The following is a 20,863-nucleotide window of genomic DNA, read 5'->3' as shown; positions in this document are numbered from 1 at the left end:
CTACAGCATAGAAGAAGGTAATATATTTGTAAGGAGTGTTGAATTTTCTAGACTAGAAATTGGTTTTGTTTGTTTAATTTTTAAAGATTTAAGAAAAGTCTGCTCAAAGCACAAAAATTTGTTCTGATGAGATGTGTAAGCTTTGCTATCTGAGCAATCTACCAGATAGATTGCCCATAATTAGGAGTAGAATGTGTAATTCTAAGACCAGTTTATAATTTTCACAGTAATTAATCAGTCAAACAAATATTTCTTTAAATATTAAATAACCCATGGATCAACCTATTAGACAGTGCTTCTATATGACAATGAAAGCATACATAGTCATCCTTATGCTGTATATTCACATTGTTGATAGTTGTTCTTAACAACTATGACTTTCAAATGGTGATTCTCATGAAATGGAATTTAAAATACAATATATAATTTTATTAAAAGTAACATGAATTAATACGTAATTCAGCTTCATCAACATCACCCTTCTGATATTTTTCTATATTATTTTTCATACTTTAGAGTAATAAAACAAAGAACAAATGGAAATGTCAAGTTACTATAGAAGGAGAATGGTTTTATGGACCTTCTATTTTATATGTTGGACCAGGTGAAACTGTGCAGTATCCCCTTACATTCAAACCTATTTTGCAATGTGAGATTATGGTATGAACTCATTGATTTTTTTTCCTAGTATTAATTTGTCAATAAACTGATGTATGATATTAACCTTTATAATTTATGATAAACCTTTTTGCAAAAAAGTTCTACTCTATGCTATTGATTATTAGTATTCACTCTGCTTGAAACTTTTTTTTTTTAAAGATTTTATTTATTTATTTGACAGAGAGAGACAGTGAGAGCAGGAACACAAGCAGGGGGAGTGGGAGAGGGAGAAGCAGGCTTCCTGCCGAGCAGGGAGCCCGATGTGGGACTCGATCCCAGGACCCTGGGATCATGACCTGAGCCGAAGGCAGACGCTTAACGACTGAGCCACCCAGGCGCCCTCTGCTTGAAACTTTAATAAATCTTTTAACTTGAGGGATAAAATTTCTGAATTCACAATGCCATTGGCTGCCAGTACTTGTGTCTAGATTATTTTTATGTAACACGTTTAACAAAGTAACATCATTGTTCCTTTGTTTTTATTCATTAAGGTAGTTGGTACTTCAGAGAATATTTTCTTAAGACATATTTCTTTGACAAGGACATAAAAATGCATATAATTGCTATGTATGAGAATGCCTATATAAACTCTGTCATTTAGAGAAAGCAAAGAGAAATACAGAGCTTTTCACAGGAAATTCATCTTTATTCATTCAGTAGAGGTATTTATACATAAGCTAGAAAAGTCAGTGACTGACACCTCCTTGAAAGCTCATTTCATTAATCAGATTCAAAGTTAATAGGATAGCAGAGATTGTTTGACATCCAACTGTGACTCCTACAGAGCTGAAATTTGGCTGATTTGTCACAGGGCAGACTTACTCTACAAAATGAAGTAGATGGTATGGAGTATGTCTTTGACATAAAAGGGATTGGAAAAAGACCCCTGGCCTTGGAACATATCACTATAGACTGTCAAGTAGGGAAGATGACAAATAAACCCATAATGGTGCCCAATTATACAAAGACCATCCAAACATTTAAGGTAAGATTTTTTTTTTAAGGATGAAATTATTTTAAGAAGGACTATATTGAATTATATGAAATTTTAAAAACATTTACTTAACTAGGTGAAGTGTCACATAAGGAGATGTTTAGAATTCTACTTTTTGTTAGGCCAACAGCTATTAAATTTCATTTCACTTGTAAAGTTGAAATAGCACCAAACAAGTTTTATATCTAAGTATTAGTATATAATCATAAAACACTTTAAAAGCTACTTATTTGAATCATGTATTTTCACCTGAATAAATTATATATGATAATAAAAGGCATTTTCAAAAGTATTTTCGACAGCTCTTAAAATTTTGATGTGAAATCTGTAGACATAAAATTTCAAAAGTATATCCTATCATTTATCAGTGTCAATAATAGTGGGAATGTGAAGAAGTGCATAATTATTTACATCTTTATTTTTTATGAAGTTTTACACTTGGCTTTCCTCATTTGATTTAAGCCAATCCTAAAATACATTTTTCCACTTCCCGCTCCCACATTTATCTACAAATTGTTGTGTACCTAATAGAATCCTTCAAAGAAGCTTCACATATCTATTTGATCATAGGTGTCTGAGTTTCAGAGGGTATTACAGAAGTTTGGAAATTCTCTAGGTTTACCCTCTGGGTTTTGTTGTTGTTGTTGTTGTTGTTGTTGTTGTTTTGTAATCCTGGAAAAAATAAGTGCTTTGGTTTTCTTCTCTCCTTACTGGATGGCAAATGGAGTGAATATTAAGAACGAAAATCTCCTCTTGTCATTCCCCTGCTGAAACTTGTCAGTATCATTTCTTACCTTCAGGATCAAATCCGTACTCCCTGAATTGGCTTTTGCTGTCCTTTAAAAGCTCATTTACTCAGTTTCATCTGTTGCCACTCTTGGCTCCAGCAGCACTCAGCCCTTTGTAAACAGTATTTACTTTTACTCCTGTCTGAAAATCTCTACCCAACTCCCTGTCTTCCATTTCTCTGTGTTTGTCTTGCTCCTTTTAATTCTTTAGGGCAAGTCTTAGAGGCCACTTTCCCAGAATGATAATAAAAGGTATTTTCAAAAAAATTTTGAACAACTTTTAAAATTTATGGATTGTAAAATTAGGGATTAGATGTCTCTCATGTGCTTCCACAATATATTTTCTTACCTTTTCCGCCATCAAACATATTATATCATATTGCTATTACCTTTTTATTGTTTTCCACCAGATTATAAACTGAGAAAAGAGGCGTGCCTCTCTTATCCACATTTATACCCAGCATAGATTATATTGCCAAGCTCATAATAGTTTTTCAAGGAAGATTTTCCATATTTTTATATTTAAAGAGCTTCAACAATTATAAAAGAACAGAAATGTATTTAAGATTTAAGAAACATTTGTTCCTAGAGATACTATCAATAGGTACAGTATCTCCTTTCTTAATTTGAAATTTATTGTTTTTAATCAACACAGAATAATGAGCCTTACGAATTTGCCTTTTCACATCATTTAATTTAATATGTAATTTAATACATAATATAATACATAATACAAGTTTATTGCTTGTATTTCAATAGAAATTCTATTGAGAAACAACTGAGGTATCATCAAGGAAAAAGTCTGGGCTGAGAATCTTTGCTTTATACTTTCAGCTTTCATCATACTCTTGCTTTAGTACCACTGAAATGCTTCTGACTCTCCATCTTTATTCCTCCATCCGTGAAATGAAGTTTACCTCAGTGCACTCAAGACTGATTCACATTCTTTTCCCCTGCTCTTCCTCTCTCTTTGAGTATCTTCCTCTTTGTGGAATTATTTCCCTTAATCTATAATCTATGAATATTCTCAAATTTAGCAGAGCAAATTTGTCTTTATACTACTCCTTCCTCAACTATTATCATGTTTATTGTCCACGATTGCTAAACTTTCTGAAAAAGTGATGATATCATGATCACTTCTTAATTTGCAGCGGGTGGTTTATACCTCTTCTACTCTGCTGTGAAACTCCTGCCACAGAGATCATCCTTGACTTTGGGTCAAGAAAAATTACTTATTTTGCCAACATATGTGCCTCAAAATTCCTGTGGTGTTTGACAGTGTCTGTCTGCCTTCTTAACACTCTTCACCTTTTATTTTGTATCATTCTGTATTCCTCATTTCCCTGCCATTTCTTGATTATTATTTATCTGGTTCTTTTATCCCTCTAACCTTCTGATGTCTTTTCAAGTTTCCATCTTCAAAAGTATTCCTAAGTCTTTACAACATCTCACCTGGCAGTTTCTTGGCTTCACACTCTCATCAAGGTACAAATGCCACATCTACACTTTATTCAAGATGTATGTGTTATGTCAGTCCCTCATTCTCGACTGCTTGTTGTACACCTGCACTTTGACAATCTGCTAACAACTCAAACTCAGTATATTCTTTTCATTGTTCTCTTTTTCATTGCTGTGGTAGTCTTTTTTATTTTAGAGAAAGACAGGGTGTGAGCAGCAGTGGGGTGGGTGGAAAGAGGGAGAGAGAACATCTTAAGCAGGCTCCATGCCCACTGTGGAGCCTAACACAGGGCTCAATCTCATGATCCCAAGATCATGACCTGAGCCAAAATCAAGAGTCCGATGCTTAACACTGAGCCACCCAGGCACTGAAGCTAGTAGTCATTGTTATGCCTTTTTAAAAAACCTTTTAAGTTATAGTTCATCTTACTGCTGCAAGAATAGTTTTCAGCAGAAGGTTGGGACTTCCTTAGTATGAAAGAGAAAATAAAAAAAATCAGAGAACGTAATTGAGATACAGGTAAAATGCTGTGGCATTTTATCCAAGTGATCAAGTAGTAGAAAATAGTTATGCAATAAGGAAAACAGCAGATATGGGACTTCCAGAATGGTAGAGCAAGGAGTTGCATACCTCAAAAGCAATAAAACACTGGCAAAAATTGTCAAAGTGAAAATTTTCAGACCTTGAAATTAAACAAAAACTTAAAACAATTTGAGGGGTATTTATTCAATAAAAAACTTGGGGGGCCAAAATCAAGAGTCAGACACTAACTGATGGAGCCACCAGGTACCCCAAAACATACAGAGTTTAAATAGATAGTTCCCAGGCACCTGGGTGGCTCAGTTGGTTAAGCGTCTGCCTTTGGCTCAGGTCATGACCCCAGGATCCTCGGATAGAGTCCAGCATCAGGCTCCCTGCTCCACAGGAAGTCTGCTTCTCCCTCTGCCCCTCCTCCCACTCGTTCTCTCAATCTCTCTCTCTCAAATAAATAAAATCTTTAAAAATAAATAAATAAATAATTCCCCAGGGAGGGTAGGCACATGAGCAATAAGCACATGAAAAGATACTCAACATATTAGCCATTAGAGAAATGCAAATCAAAATCACAACGAGATACCACTTCACACTTACTAGGATGGGTATAATCAAAATGACAGACAGTAAAAACTTTGAGAGAAGATGTAGAGAAATAGGAGCCATTATGCCTTGTTGGTAAAAGAAAATGGTGCAGTCACTTTGAAAAACAGTTTTGGAAACCAGTAACTCAGAAGGTTGAAGGTTAAACATTGAGTTATCATTTGCTTCAGCAGTTCCACCCCTAGATACATCTATGTCCATAAGAAATGAACATCTATGTCCACTTCAAAGCTCATAGATGTTTTCATAGCAGCATTGGTCATAATCGACAAAAGTGGAAACAACCCAATTTCCATCAGTTTATACGTGGATACACAAAATGTGGCATATCATACAAGTTAGTATCATTTGTCAATGAAAAGAAATGATATATTGATATATACCACAATACAGTTGAACCTTGAAAACATTATTCTAAGTGAAAAAGGCTAGTCACAAATGACCACATGTTATATGATTTCTTTGAATTGTTCCTATCGACACCAAGTAGATCACTGTTTGCGTAGGCAGTGGTGGGTATTTGAAAGTTGGATTTAACCAGAGTTATGGTCAAATGCTGCTTAAATATTCTTTATTTACTGTATTAATATTGATGTAGAATTCATTGAAATGGTTCATCCTTTGCACATCAAGTTGCATAAAGAAAATTATGCATGGCTTATAAAAGATATTCAAGTTGTCTAAGTATCAGTGATCTTGCTACAAGTAGCAACAGAAAATAAGCATTGTTCTTTTTGTAAGAATCATTTTCTTTGTTCTATTTTTTCAGAGGTTTCTCCTCAGATTTTTTTTTTTTACTGTATGTGGTGTTTTTCTGGTTTGCTTTTCATTTAAAGGTGAAGAGTTTTTAATGGAAGTATTTAAGTTTTCAGTTTTTTCTATGCTTTAAGCTTGTTACACAAATTTCATGTAAATATTGACATTATGTAATTCTTTGAAATCTCTTTTCTAGGTAACTTCAGATCTTCCAATAGTGTGGGGAAACCCATACATCACCATAGACCCTGATAATACAGTTCCATATATTCTACATGTATCCCCTTGGAAACGTGGTGTATTCAAAGGTAAGAAAACCATTAGTAAAATATTATTAACCACCACACTAGAGCAGATACATCATGAGAAGAAATAAAAAATATAGTTTACATTTCCCTTTTCTAATAAATGACCCAGAGGGAAGTTTAGTTTCCTACTTCAGTCAGAGCTTTGAGACATACATTTTATGTCTTGTGCTATACTGTCTTGGCCATTTGTTTGAATGTATGTGTTGGACAAATTTCTAGAAGTATAAATATTTAGTTAAGGGTATTTACATTTAAAATTGTGATTGATACTTTCAAATACTTACACCAATTTATGAGCCAGGCAGCCTCTTATGAGAATGTTTGTTTATGGGAATAGGTGTTATAAAAACAAGCATATGCACTGAATTAACACATGAAAAAATAGGTTAAAGTCTTTGGTGTGTGAAGTTTCTTTCCTTTGTCTCTAATAAAACATTCATTTGTACAAATTGCCCTGATGGTTCCTGAACAGAATTGCTTGCATGGGAACAGTGCTGAGGGGTATTCCTTATAAACTTTTGAAGGGAGGGTGCTTAAGAAGGTAGAAGAGTCATAGGGAAGAACTGAGGAACTGTGGTTCATCAAAGGAATAAGTTGTCCTCTTTGGGAGAAAATTAAATGCCCCACAGTGGTTGAATCCTGCTGAGGAAATCATCATAACGTAGGTAAATGGATATAATTTAGAAGTGTTGTAAGTATACACATAGTAGCAATCTTGTGTTCCCTAGGAGGACTAGTGTCTCAACCCTGTTTGCCTCAACAAAAATGTTTTAGGAAAGGGTCTATCCTTAGCATAGAAGGATCTATACCTAGCATGCCAATGCTATTAATAAGCAGAAGGGAAACTTCAGAATGGCAAACAGAGTGATCCATTCAATACCACTGGAACAGAATGTGCTGTAAAGCAAGAACCAACTTGCCCACCCACATTGTCTTGTTCTAGTGGCCTTGACCTCACATATCACCAGTCTTAGTTATTAGCATCTTCTGAAATTTTCCCACCAATTTTCAGACATTTCGCTTTGCAAAGCCAATTAATAATTCTCTATGTGATGGGTAGATTTTGAGGTATAGTGAACCTATTCCTAGTATTTCAATAAATTAACCTATTTTGTCTTTTTTTATGGATTCAGAAGATTTGAATTGATTTTAAGAAATCTAAAGTTCACTTCTCATTTTAATAATCAAATGACAGCCCTACTGGCGGATTTCCCTTAGTTTCAGAATGTTAACTAGTCTTTTGTAAAGGGCAACGAATCATTCAGATTTGCCATTGTTTTTGATAAACATATTACATCTCAGTTTCCTGTTCTACAAAAGGGAGAGGGTTCTGCTATGTATGAGAAAGAACATACGAGGAACCTCAAACTGCACAACATTGTTGTATTAGAAATGTGTATGACTACCTTAAACAAACAAAACCCCTTGTCTATGAATCAGACTCTTAAAGTTATGGAAATGGAGCTAAGAATAATTAAGTACTCATATTTAATATGTGTTTCCTTTGTATAGTCATTTTTTTGTTAGTTTGGCAGCCTTTCGGAGATCATAAAATTTCAATACATATTTTCACTGAACAGATATGGACTCATTTAAAATGCTGGTTTGAAGGACTTTAGAAGAAATTTGGGGAAGTTAAAGGTGACTCCGGGTACATCATTAATTGGGGATGAATTAGTAAATGTTGCTGGCTACAGAAGAGGTTTTGCAGGCTTCATAATTTTGAAAAATATTTGCAAGATGCTATCATGATTGCTCTTTCCAGGGCAGTAGTCTCTTAGAGGTGAATTAATGTTGATATGATTTGGAGAAGGTGAGCCTGTAAAGAAAGCTAAGTACACTTTTATTGATATTATTGTTAGAAAACTTACACAATACTTGAAACAGTGTAAATGTAATTGCCTTCTGAACAGCTGTTAATCTAATGTGATTAAAAAAACAGACTATAACATTTTCATCTGTACATGAGAATATTCCTATTTGTGCTGGTTAAAGAAGTGTATCCGTGTGCATGTATCAATGGTCTTTTTAAAAAACTTTGTGCTTCTTTTCAGTTCTGTTCTTAATTATATAACAATTATTTACAAAAGACCTATAACTTGGGAAGCCTTGATAACTATAGTAGTTGTGAACAAAGCTGACGTCCAACCAATTATGCCCTATTTCTTAAAATATTGTAACAGACGCTTTTCCTCATATGTTGGTAAATACTCAATTGTTTGAGCTCCACTGTAGTAAAACCCTTAACCACTATAGCCACCATAGTCCCTCCCACAGGCCCCCCATCACTTCCCAACAAGCCAGCAGCAACTAAAAGGTTAAAACATGACTCATCTGGGTGCCTCAGGACATTCATCCGGTGTCCTTTCTCATTGGGCAGATTGGAATATAGGTTTGTTAATCATTTCAAATATTAGCCATGGATACAAAGATGGGTATCATGGCTCCTGCCTACTAGGAATTCATATATGGTGGTGAAAATACATATCCATAAATCATCTCAGTGAAAGGTACACTCTGATATACCAAAATTTAAACATGGCACTGGGGAGCATGGTAGCAGGAAATATTAACCCTAACACTGGGGGTATGAGAGGTCTTTTTAGGGGATAAAGGATTTGATTTAGACCTCAGAGGATAAGCTGGGATTTATTAGCCAATATGGTGGGGAGGGCATTACAGCAGAGGAAACAACCGTATTGAAAACACAGAGAAGATACTTCATGTCAGTAATGAGTAGAGGAGTGTGTCTGCAGTGTGTTTGTGGTAGGAAATGCCGGCTGACATACAGTTGGAAATACAGGCAGACTTTGATGGGCAGAGTTTTGTTTTACTTCTTATTGCATTGGGAGCCACTGAGGATTTCTAAGGAGCGTGAGTCAACAGAGTTTTGGAAAGAAAAATCTAGAGGTAAAATATAAAACAAATAGGAGGGGCAAGAGAGGGCAGTTAGATCTGAAAGATCCTTTAGGAGCCTTTAGTAATATTCTAGTTCATCAGTTCTCAGTATTTGTGTTTCTTCTCTTAAAAGAAGACCCTGAGAAAAGAGTTTAATTGCAAGTGGTTAGATGAGAGTCGATCACAGGAAGCACTCTGAGAGAATGGGAAGGTAAGATGCTAAAGGGAGAAAGTCAATGAAAAGTAAGCTAGATATCAGACTACTCCTGAGACCTGGGGAAGATCCCTGGGGACCTTCAGAGAGAATTGTCATGCCAAAGGGCAAGCAAATTGTGGTAATCATTTACTAACTCCAGTCCATCATTGGCTAACGTTTGCTCTTAGGGCAGATTCCCATGGCAATGAATCAATCCCCACTGGAAAAGTCATAGGAAACAAATGCTGTATATGGAAACTGTCTGCAGAGGGGGTTTTCATGGGATACTGAGAGCATATACCACAGTGGGTATCATGTCATACGGATAGGTAGGTTGAAATTTTGAAAAATGGATGACTTTAGAATTTTTGCAGCAGCCTGCAGTGAGCCACAATCATGTTTCAAGTATGTGATATGGAGACTTGAATTTGAATGCCTCTCTGACCATGGAACAAATAGTGAAAATTGACCATTTTATTTATTTTTTTAAATTTTTATTGTTATGTTAATCACCATACATTACATCATTAGTTTTTGATGTAGTGTTCCATGATTCATTGTTTGTGCATAACACCCAGTACTCCACGCAGAATGTGCCCTCTTTAATACCCATCACCAGGCTAACCCATCCCCCCACCCACCTCCCCTCTAGAACCCTCAGTTTGTTTTTCCATTCTCTCTCATGGTTCATCTCCCCCTCCGACTTACTCCCCTTCATTCTTCCCCTCCTGCTATCTTCTTCTTTTTCTTTTTTAACAAATGTTGCATTATTTGTTTCAGAAGTATAGATCTGTGATTCAACAGTCTTGCACAATTCACAGCGCTCACCATAGCACATACCCTCCCCAGTGTCTATCACCCAGCCCCCCCATCCCTCCCACCCCCCCACCATTCCAGCAACCCTCAGTTTGTTTCCTGAGATTAAGAATTCCTCATATCAGTGAGGTCATATGATACATGTCTTTCTCTGATTGACTAATTTCACTCAGCATAACACCCTCTAGTTCCATCCACGTCGTTGCAAATGGCAAGATCTCATTCCTTTTGATGGCTGCATAATATTCCATTGTGTATATATATATATATATATATATATATATATATATATATATATATATATATACCACATCTTCTTTATCCATTCATCTGTTGATGGACATCTTGGCTCTTTCCACAGTTTGGCTATTGTGGACATTGCTGCTATAAACATCAGGGTGCACGTACCCCTTCGGATCCCTACATTTGTACCTTTGGGGTAAATACCCAGTAGTGCAATTGCTGGATCCTATGGTAGCTCTATTTTCAACTGTTTGAAAAACCTCCATACTGTTTTCCAGAGTGGTTGCACCAGCTTGCATTCCCACCAACAGTGTAGGAGGGTTCCCCTTTCTCCGCATCCCCGCCAACATCTGTCGTTTCCTTACTTGTTAATTTTAGCCATTCTGACTGGTGTGAGGTAGTATCTCATTGAGGTTTTGACTTGGATTTCCCTGATGCCGAGCGATGTGGAGCGCTTTTTCATGTGTCTGTTGGCCATTTGGATGTCTTCTTTGGAAAACTGTCTGTTCCTGTCTTCTGCCTATTTCTTGATTGGATTATTTGTTCTTTGGGTGTTGAGTTTGATAAGTTCTTTATAGATTTTGGATACTAGCCCTTTATCTGATATGTCATTGGCAAATATTTTCTCCCATTCTATCGGTTGTCTTTTGGTTTTGTGGACTGTTTCTTTAGCTGTGCAAAAGCTTTTTATCTTGATGAAATCCCAATAGTTCATTTTTGCCCTGGCTTCCCTTGCCTTTGGCGATGTTTCTAGGAAGAAGTTGCTGCGGCTGAGGTCGAAGAGGTTGCTACCTGTGTTCTCCTTTAGGATTTGGATGGACTCCTGTCTCACATTTAGGTCTTTCAATCATTTGGAGCCTATTTTTGTGTGTGGTGTAAGGAAATGGTCCAGTTTCATTCTTCTGCATGTGGCTGTCCAATTTTCCCAACACCATTTGTTGAAGAGACTGTCTTTTTGCCATTGGATATTCTTTCCTGCTTTGTCAAAGATGAGTTGACCATAGAGTTGAGGGTCCATTTCTGGGCTCTTGATTCTGTTCCATTGATCTATGTGTCTGTTTTTGTGCCAGTACCATATTGTCTTGATGACAGATTTGTAATAGAGCTGGAATTCCGGGATTGTGATGCCACCAGCTTTGCTTTTCTTTTTCAATATTCCTCTGGCTATTCGGGGTCTCTTCTGCTTCCATACAAATTTTAGGATTATTTGTTCCATTTCTTTGAAAAAAAAGGATGGTATTTTGATGGGGATTGCATTAAATGTGTAGATTGCTCTAGGTAGCATTGACTTCTTCACAATGTTTGATCTTCCAATCCATGAGCATGGAACGTTTTTCCATTTCTTTGTGTCTTCTTCAATTTCTTTCATGAGTATTTTATAGTTTTCTGAGTACAGATCCTTTGCCTCTTTGGTTAAATTTATTCCTAGGTATCTTATGGTTTTGGGTGCAATTGTAAATGGGATCGACTCCTTGATTTGTCTCTCTTCTGTCTTATTGTTAGTGTATAGGAATGCCACTGATTTCTGTGCATTGATTTTATATCCTGCTACTTTACTGAATTCCTGTATGAGTTCTAGCAGTTTTGGGGTGGAGTCTTTTGGGTTTTCCACATACAGTGTCATATCATCTGCAAAGAGTGAGAGTTTGACTTCCTCCTTGCCGATTTGGATGCCTTTGATTTATTTTTGTTGTCTGATTGCTGTGGCTAGGATTTCTAATACTATGTTGAATAGCAGTGGTGAGAGTGGACATCCCTGCCATGTTCCTGACCTTAGGGGAAAAGCTCTCAGCTTTTCCGCATTGAGAATGATATTGGCTGTAGCTTTTTCATAGATGGCTTTTATGATATTGAGGTATGTACCCTCTATCCCTATACTCTGAAGAGTTTTGATCAAGAAAGGATGCTGTACTTTGTCAAATGCTTTTTCTGCATCTATTGAGAGTATCGTATGATTCTTGTTCTTTCTTTTGTTAATGTACTGTATCACGTTGATTGATTTGCGGATGTTGAACCAGCCTTGCAGCCCAGGGATAAATCCCACTTGCTCATGGTGAATAATCCTTTTAATGTACTGTTGGATACTATTGGCAAGTATTTTGGTGAGAATTTTTGCATCCATGTTCATCAAGGATATTGGTCTGTAATTCTTCTTTTTGATGGGGTCTTTGGTTTGGGGATCAAGGTAACGGTGGCCTCATAAAATGAGTTTGGAAGTTTTCCTTCCATTTCTATTTTTTGGAACAGTTTCAGGAGAATAGGTATTAATTCTTCTTTAAATGTCTGATAGAATTCCCCTGGGAAGCCGTCTGGCCCTGGGCTTTTGTTGGTTGGGAGATTTTTGATGACTGCTTCAATTTCCTTAGTGGTTATAGGTCTGTTCAGGTTTTCTATTTCTTCCTGGTTCAATTTTGGTAGTTGATACATCTCTAGGAATGCACCCATTTCTTCCAGGTTATCTCATTTGCTGGCATAGAGTTGCTCATAATATGTTCTTATAATTGTTTGTATTTCTTTGGTGTTGGTTGTGATCTCTCCTCTTTTATTCATGATTTTGTTGATTTGGGTCCTTTCTCTTTTCTTTTTGATAAGTCTGGCCAGGGGTTTATCAATCTTGTTAATTCTTTCTTTCTTTTTTTTTTTTTTAAAGATTTTATTTATTTATTTGAGAGAGAGAGAGAGAATGAGAGATAGAAAGCACGAGAGGGAAGAGGGTCAGAGGGAGAAGCAGACTCCCTGCTGAGCAGGAAGCCCAATGTGGGACTCGATCCTGGGACTCCAGGATCATGACCTGAGCCGAAGGCAGTCGCTTAACCAACTGAGCCACCCAGGCGCCCTCTTGTTAATTCTTTCAAAGAACCAGCTCCTAGTTTCGTTGATCTGTTCTACTGTTCTTTTGGTTTCAATTTCATTGATTTCTGCTCTGATCTTTATTATTTCTCTTCTCCTGCTGGGTTTAGGCTTTATTTCCTGTTCTTTCTCCAGCTCCTTTAGGTGTAGGGTTAGGTTGTGTATTTGAGACCTTTGTTGTTTCTTGAGAAAGGCTTGTATTGCTATATTGTTTCCCCTTAGGACTGCCTTTGCTGCTTCCCAAAGACTTTTAACAGTTGTGTTTTCATTTTCATTGGTTTCCATGAATTTTTTTAATTCTTCTTTAATTTCCTGGTTGACCCATTCATTCTTTAGTAGGATGCTCTTTAGCCTCCATGTATTTGAGTTCTTTCCGACTTTACTCTTGTGATTGAGTTCTAGTTTCAAAGCACTGTGGTCTGAAAATATGCAGGGAGTAATCCCAATCTTTTGGTACTGGTTGAGACCTGATTTGTGACCTAGGATGTGGTCAATTCTGGAGAATGTTCCATGGGCACTAGAGAAGAATGTGTATTCTGTTGCTTTGGGATGGAATGTTCTGAATATGTCTGTGAAGTCCATTTGGTCCAGTGTGTCATTTAAAGTCTTTATTTCCTTGTTGAACTTTTGCTTAGATGATCTGTCCATTTCAATCAGGGGGGTGTTAAAGTTCCCCACTATTATTGTATTGTTGTCAATGTGTTTCTTTGCTTTTGTTATTAATTGCCCTATATAATTGGCTGCTCGCATGTTAGGGGCATAGATATTTACAATTGTTAGATCTTCTTGTTGGATAGACCCTTAAAGTAGGATATAGTGTCCTTCTTCATCTCTTATTACAGTCTTTGTTTTAAAATCTAATTTGTCTGATATAAGGGTTGCCACCCCAGCTTTCTTTTGGTGTCCGTTAGCATGGTAAATGGTTTTCTACCCCTTCACTTTCAATCTGGGGGTGTCTTTGAGTCTAAAATGAGTCTCTTGCAGACAGCATATCGATGGGTCTTGTTTTTTAATCCAATCTGATAGCCTGTGTCTTTTGATTGGGGCATTGAGCCCATTTACATTCAGGGTAACTATTGAAAGGTATGAATTTAGTGCCATTGTATTGCCTGTAATGTGACTGTTACTGTATATTGTCTGTGTTACTTTCTGGTCTATGCTGCTTTTAGACTCTCTCTTTGCTTAGAGGACCCCTTTCAAGATTTCTTGTAGGGCTGGTTTCGTGTTTGCAAATTCCTTTAGTTTTTTTTTGTCCTGGAAGCTTTTGATCTCTCCTTCTATTTTCAATGACACCCTAGCTGGATATAGTATTCTTGGCTGCATATTTTTCTCGTTTAGTGCTCTGAAGATATCATGCCAGTCCTTTCTGGCCTGCCAGGTCTCTGTGGATAGGTCTCTTGCCAATCTAATGTTTCTACCATTGTAGGTTACATATCTCTTCTCCCGAGCTGCTTTCAGGATTTTCTTTTTGTCTCTGAGACTTGTAAGTTTTACTATTAGATATCGGGGTGTTGACCTATTTTTATTGATTTTGAGAGGGGTTCCCTGTGCCTCCTAGATTTTGATGCCCGTTTCCTTCCCCAAATTAGGAAAGTTCTCCGCTGTAATTTGCTCCAATATACCTTTTGCCCCTCTCTTCTTCTTCTGTGATCCCAATTATTCTAATGTTGTTTTGTCTTATGGTATCACTTATCTCTCGAATTCTGCCCTTGTGATCCTGTAGTTGTTTATCTCTTTTTCTCAGCCTCTTTATTTTTCCATCATTTGGTCTTCTATATCACTGATTCTCTCTTTTGCCTCATTTATCCTAGCGGTTAGTGCCCCCATTTTTGGTTGCACCTCATTAATGGCCTTTTTGATTTCGACTTGGTTAAAATTTAGTTCTTTTATTTCTCCAGAAAGGGTTTCTCTAATAACTTCCACGCTTTTTTGAAGCCCAGCTAGTATCTTTAAAATCATGATTCTGAACTCTAGGTCCAACATCGTACTAATGTCCGTATTGAGTAGGTCCCTGGCAGACGGTACTACCTCTTGTTCTTTTTGCTGAGGTGATCTTTTTTGTCTTGTCATTTTGTCCAGAGGAGAAGAGATGAATGAGAGAACAAAATGCTAATAGGTTAACAACGTCCACAGCAAATATACTCTAAACAAAGCAGAAAAGACCTGAAACCAGGGTAAAAGAAAGGGAAAGAAAGAAAAAAGAAAGAGGAAAAAAAACAAAAAGAAAAAGATAAAAACAAAAACAGAACAATACAAAAAAAAAAAAACAATATGATCAGGCTAGTGCATACATCAGTGCCACACACTAGATTTTGGGTGTATTTTGGTCTGTTAGAAAAAAGTGCCTCCTAAATTTTAAAGGAAGAAAGACTTATATATGTACAAAATAGGGGTTGATACAATGAAGGGATGGAAGATGACTGTAAAGATGAAAATTATAAAAGATTTTATAAAAGGAATTGATAAGTTGTTTGAAAAAAGAAGATTTAAAAATAAAAGAAAAGGAAAAAAAAGGGAGAGAATGTGATCAGGCAGGAGACTAGAACAAAGCCATACATTAGTGATTTAGGGTATATTTTGATTTGTTAGAAGAAACTGTATCTCAAAATTTTAAAGAGAGAACAACTTATATATATATGCCAAAAATAAGGGTAACTACCATGAAGGGATAAAATATGACTCTAAAAATGAAAAATAAAAATGTTTTTTTAAAAAAGGGATTGATAAGATGTTGGTTGAAAAAGGGAAGAAGAAAAATCTAAAAAAAAAAAAACAGTTAAAAAAATTAACTTTGAAAAACTAATTAATCATGGTAGAAAAAAAAAGCCATGAATTCTATGTGCAGTATTCCCCTAGCGCTGGAGTTCTCCCGTTCTCCTTGATCGGTAAACTTGGTCTTGGCTTGCTGGCTGTTCGTGCTGATCTTCTGGGGGAGGGGCCTGTTGCCGTGGTTCCCAAATGTCTTTGCTGGAGGCGGAATTGCCCCGCCCTTGTGAGTCCGGGCTAAGCAAGCTGCTCGGGTTTGCTCTCAGGAGCTTTTGTTCCCTGCGAGCTCTCGGTACAGCTTTGGAGGACCAGGGTGAACATGGCGGCCTCCCAATCTCCGCCAGGAGGAGCTGAGAACTCGGGGCCCCCTCCTCAGTGCGCCCCCAGAGAAAAGCAGTTAGTCACTCCCGTGTCCCCGGTCTCCGGCCGCACTCCGCGCTCACCCGGCCTGTGACCGAGCGTTGCTATCTGTGGCACCTGACCCCGTGTGGAGTCTCCAAACCCAGCAGATCCCTACGGTGCACTCCCGCGCCGCTCCTCCCCGGGGAGGAAGGGGAGTCTCCCCGGATCTGCCGCTTGTTGGGTCCCTGCTGGAGGAGCAGTGGCTCGACTGGGCCGCGGATCACAGTTTACGGCAACCCCGAGCTGAGAGCCCGCGCCTCGGCTCCGTCTCTGCAGCCGGCTTCCCCGCTCCGATACCTGGGAGCTCTGCCGCACTCAGGCACCCCCGGCCTTTCTGTGACCCCGAGGGTCCTGAGACCACACTGTCCCGCGAGGGTTCCTCCTCCAGCTTAGCCACTGGAGCGACGTCCCTCTGCGGAGCCGACTTCTAACAGTTCCGATTTTGTGCTCCGCGGCTCTATCACTTGCCAGAAGCGGCCGACGCAGGCCCCCTCCCCCGCCGTCTATCCTCCCGAATATCGCCTCGGATTCACTTCTCCGCACGTCCTACCTTCCAGTAAGTGGTCGCTTCTCTGTTCAGAGAGTTGTTGCTACTCTCTTCTTCGATCTCCTGTTGAGTTCGTAGGTGTTCAGAATGGTTTGATCCCTATTCAGCTGAATTCCTGAAACCAGATGAAATCCAGGTCTCCTACTCCTCCGCCATCTTGCTCCACCCCTCGAAAATTGACCATTTTAAATGAAAGTTAAGGGTAGGGGCACCTGGGTGGCTCAGGCAGTTGAGGGTCCAACTCTTGATTTCAGCTCAGATCATGATCTCAGGGTCGTGAGATTGAGCCCTGTGTTGGGCTCTGTGCTCAGCAAGGATTCTGCTTGAGATTCTCTCCTCTCCCTCTGCTCTTCATGCCCACCCCCTCACGTGCTCTCTCTCTAATAAATCTTAAAAAAAAAGTTATGGGCAGACTGAACTAGACAAGTGATAGTGGATTAAAGAACAGAGGAATAGTTTTTAAAGATATAAAAATGGGAAATGATGCTCTGACAGCTTGGGTATTCAGGGATTCAAATTCTGAGGTGGGAGATTGGCAGGACATTTATTAGGAGATATACTATGATCAACATTTGTGAAAGGAAAGGTAAGAAGGTATATTGACCAGGTGGAGAAAGAATTTGGGTTTCTAGACAGGTCCAGTGAAGGCTTTTAGTCAACTCATTGGGGCCTCTTAAGCTAGGATGGCCCTTTGGAATTGTCCCAAGGTAGGAGAAGGGGACTCGGACTTTATGCTGCTATGTTGATCAGTCATTGAAAGTGGACTTGGATGAGGCAGTTTTTTCAAGCCAAGGCAATGCCCAAAGAGGGCTGACCTAATTTTCATCTTCCAGTATCATTCCCTGTAGCTACAGAAATAATTCCTTCATTCCTGATAAGGAATGTGATTGATGCTGTATAGTGTCCACCACAGTTACATCTGATGAAAATCAGATATGGAGAGATAAGGGAGAAAGGAGAGTCAAATGTACTTCTGATAGGAAGCAACACTAAGAAAGGGGATATAATTAACTGAGAGCTATGTCAACTGTACTTCTTAAATTTTTTTTACTTAGCATAATACCCTCCAGTGTAAATGGTAGGTATTCATCCTTTCTGATGGCTGAGTAATATTCCATTGTATATATGAACCACATCTTCTTTATCCATTCATCTGTTGAAGGACATCTCGGCTCCTTCCACAGTTTGGCTATTGTGGACATTGCTACTATGAACATTGGGGGTACAGGTGCCCCTTCTTTTCACTACATCTGTATCTTACATAATAAAGGCTGTATATGGGGGCGCCTGGGTGGCTCCATCGGTTGAGCGTCTGCCTTCGGCTCAGGTCAAGTTCCTAGGGTCCTGGGATTGAGCCCCGCATAGGGCTCCCTGCTCAGCAGGAGTCTGCTTCTCCCACTCCCTCTGCCTCTCCCCCTGCTCCTGCTCTCTCTCGTGCTCCCTCTCTCTCAATTAAATAAAATAAATAAAGGCCATATATGAAAAACCCACAGCTAACATCATACTTAATTGGGAAAAACAGGGAGATTTTTCACTAAGGTCAGGAACAAGACAAGGATGTCTACTCACCACTTTTATTCAGCATGGTACTGGAAGTCCTAGCCACAGCAATCAGACAACAAAAGAAATAAAAGGCATCCAATCAGTAAGGAAGAAGTAAAACTTTCACTACTCACAGATGATGTGGTACTCAATGTAGAGAACCTGAAACACTCCACCAAAAAACTACTAGAACTGATCAATGAATTCATTAAAATGGCAGGATACAAAATCAACATACAGAAATCTGTTGCTTTTCTATGTACTAATAATGAAGCACTAGAAAGAGAAATTAAGAAAGCAATCCCATTAACAATTGCACTGAAAGTAGTAAAGTACCCAGGAATAAACTTAACCAAAGAGGTGCAAGAAGTGTACTCTGAAAACTATAAAACACTGATGAAAGAAATTGAAGATGACACTAAGAAGTGAAAAGACATTCCATGCTCATGGATTGGAAGAACAAATATTGTTAAAATGTCTATACTACCCAAGGCAGTCTACATATTTAATGCAATTCGTATCAAAATACCAACAGCATTTTTCACAGAACTAAAACAAAAAATCCTAAAATTTGTATGGAACCAAAAAAGATCCCAGATACCTAAAGCAATCTTGAAAAGGAAAGACAAAATTGGAGGTCTCACAATAACAGACTTCAAGTTATACTAAAAAGCTGTAATAATTTTTTTTTAAGTAGGTCCCACACCCAATATGGAGCCCAGTGCAGGACTTGAACTCACAACCCTGAGATCAAGACCTGAGCTTACATCAAGAGTCAGATGCTTAACCAACTGAGCCACCCAGGCACCCCATGAACTGTAGTAATTAAAACAGTATGATACTGGAACAAAGGTAGACACATAGATCAATAGAACAGAATAGAAAACCTGGAAATAAAGCCACAATTAAATATGGTCTATTAATCTTCAGAAAGGAGGCAAGAATATGGAATGGGAAAAAGACAGTCTCCTCAACCAATGGTGCTGGGAAAACTGGACAGCTACATATAAATGAATGAAACTGAACCATTTCCTTACTCACATACATACACTTCCTTCCATACATGAAAATAAATTCAAAATGGATTAAATACCTAAAAGTGAGACCTGAAGCCATAAAAATTCTAGAAGAAAGCACAGGCAGTAATTTCTCTAATATCAGCCATAGCAACATTTTTCTAGATATGTCTCCTGTGGCAAGGAAAATAAAAGCAAAAGTAAACCATTGGGACTACATCAAAGTAAAGAGTTTCTGTACAGCAAAGAAAACAATCAACAAAACTAAAAGACACCCTATGAAATGGGATAAGATATTTGCAAAGGACATAGATAATAAAGGGAGAGTATCCAGAATATATGAAGAACTAACAATAGTCAATATCCAAAAAAAATAAATAATCCACTTGAAAAATGGGCAGAAGACATGAACAGATATTTCTCCAAAGAAGACATCCAGATGATCAACAGACACAGGAAAAGATACTCACCCTCACTCATCATCAGGGAAATGCAAATCAAAACTACAATCCATATTACCTCATACCTGTCAGAATGCCTAAAATCAAAAACGCAAGAAACAGCAAGTGTTGGTGAGGATGTGGGACTACAACCTGGTGTAGCCACTGTGGAAAACAGTATGGAGCTTCCTCAAAAAGTTAAAAACAGAACTACCCTATGATCCAGTAATGGCACTACTGGGTGTTTACCCAAAGAATAGAAAAACATTAATTCAAAGGAACACATGCACTACTATGTTTATAGCAGCATTATTTACAATAGGCAAATTATGAAAGCAGCCCAGTGTCCATTGATAGATGAATGGATAAAGAAGTGGCATATATATATTATACATATATATAATATATATATTGGCATATATATATTATATATATAAAATAGTGGCATATATAATATATAGGTTATATTATATGATATATAGGTTATATTATATATATGATATATGTTATATATAATATATAATATAACAATATTATTCAAGTATAAAAAAGAATGAAATCTTACATTTGCAATAACATGGATGGGGCTAGATAGCATCATGCTAAGTGAAATAAGTCAGAGAAAGACAAATACCATATGATTTCCCTCATATATGGAATTTAGAAAACAAAGCAAACGAGCAAAGGGGAAAAAAAAGAAAGAGGCAAACCAAGAAACAGACTCTTAACTATAGAGAACAACCTGATGGTTACAAGAAAGGAGGTGGGCCTTGGGGGATGGGTGAAATAGTGATGGAGATTAAAGAGTACACTTATCATGATGAGCACTGAGTAATGTATAGGATTATTGAATGACTATATTGTATACCTGAAATTAATAGAACACTGAATGTTAACTGTACTGGAATTCAAATAAAATCTTAATATAAGAAACTGACAAAAACTAAAAAAAATCATTAAAAATTAAATTTAAAAATTAAAAAAGCAATCAGGAGGAAAGATTTATTAAATAGGGGAAGTTTGGGGGCTTGGGGGTCCCTAGGTG

The 20,863-nt window shown here is 37.7% G+C and overlaps 1 protein-coding gene across 1 annotated transcript in view; it reads left to right on the top strand.

Annotated features, from left to right (window-relative positions):
• The window catches only part of CFAP47 (cilia and flagella associated protein 47), a 525,897-nt gene that overhangs the window by 332,532 nt on the left and 172,502 nt on the right, over positions 1 to 20,863 (top strand). The window contains exons 47-49 of the mRNA XM_027608633.2: positions 517 to 660; positions 1,472 to 1,645; positions 5,991 to 6,102. Of these exons, the coding sequence (XP_027464434.2) occupies positions 517 to 660; positions 1,472 to 1,645; positions 5,991 to 6,102 (430 nt within the window). The remainder of the gene's footprint in view (positions 1 to 516; positions 661 to 1,471; positions 1,646 to 5,990; positions 6,103 to 20,863) is intronic.

The sequence above is a fragment of the Zalophus californianus genome, chromosome X, assembly GCF_009762305.2.
Source record: "Zalophus californianus isolate mZalCal1 chromosome X, mZalCal1.pri.v2, whole genome shotgun sequence".
Classification (NCBI taxonomy): Eukaryota; Metazoa; Chordata; class Mammalia; order Carnivora; family Otariidae; genus Zalophus; species Zalophus californianus.
The sequence above is the reverse complement of the archived record's forward strand: the minus strand, read 5'-3'. Positions and strand labels throughout refer to the sequence as shown.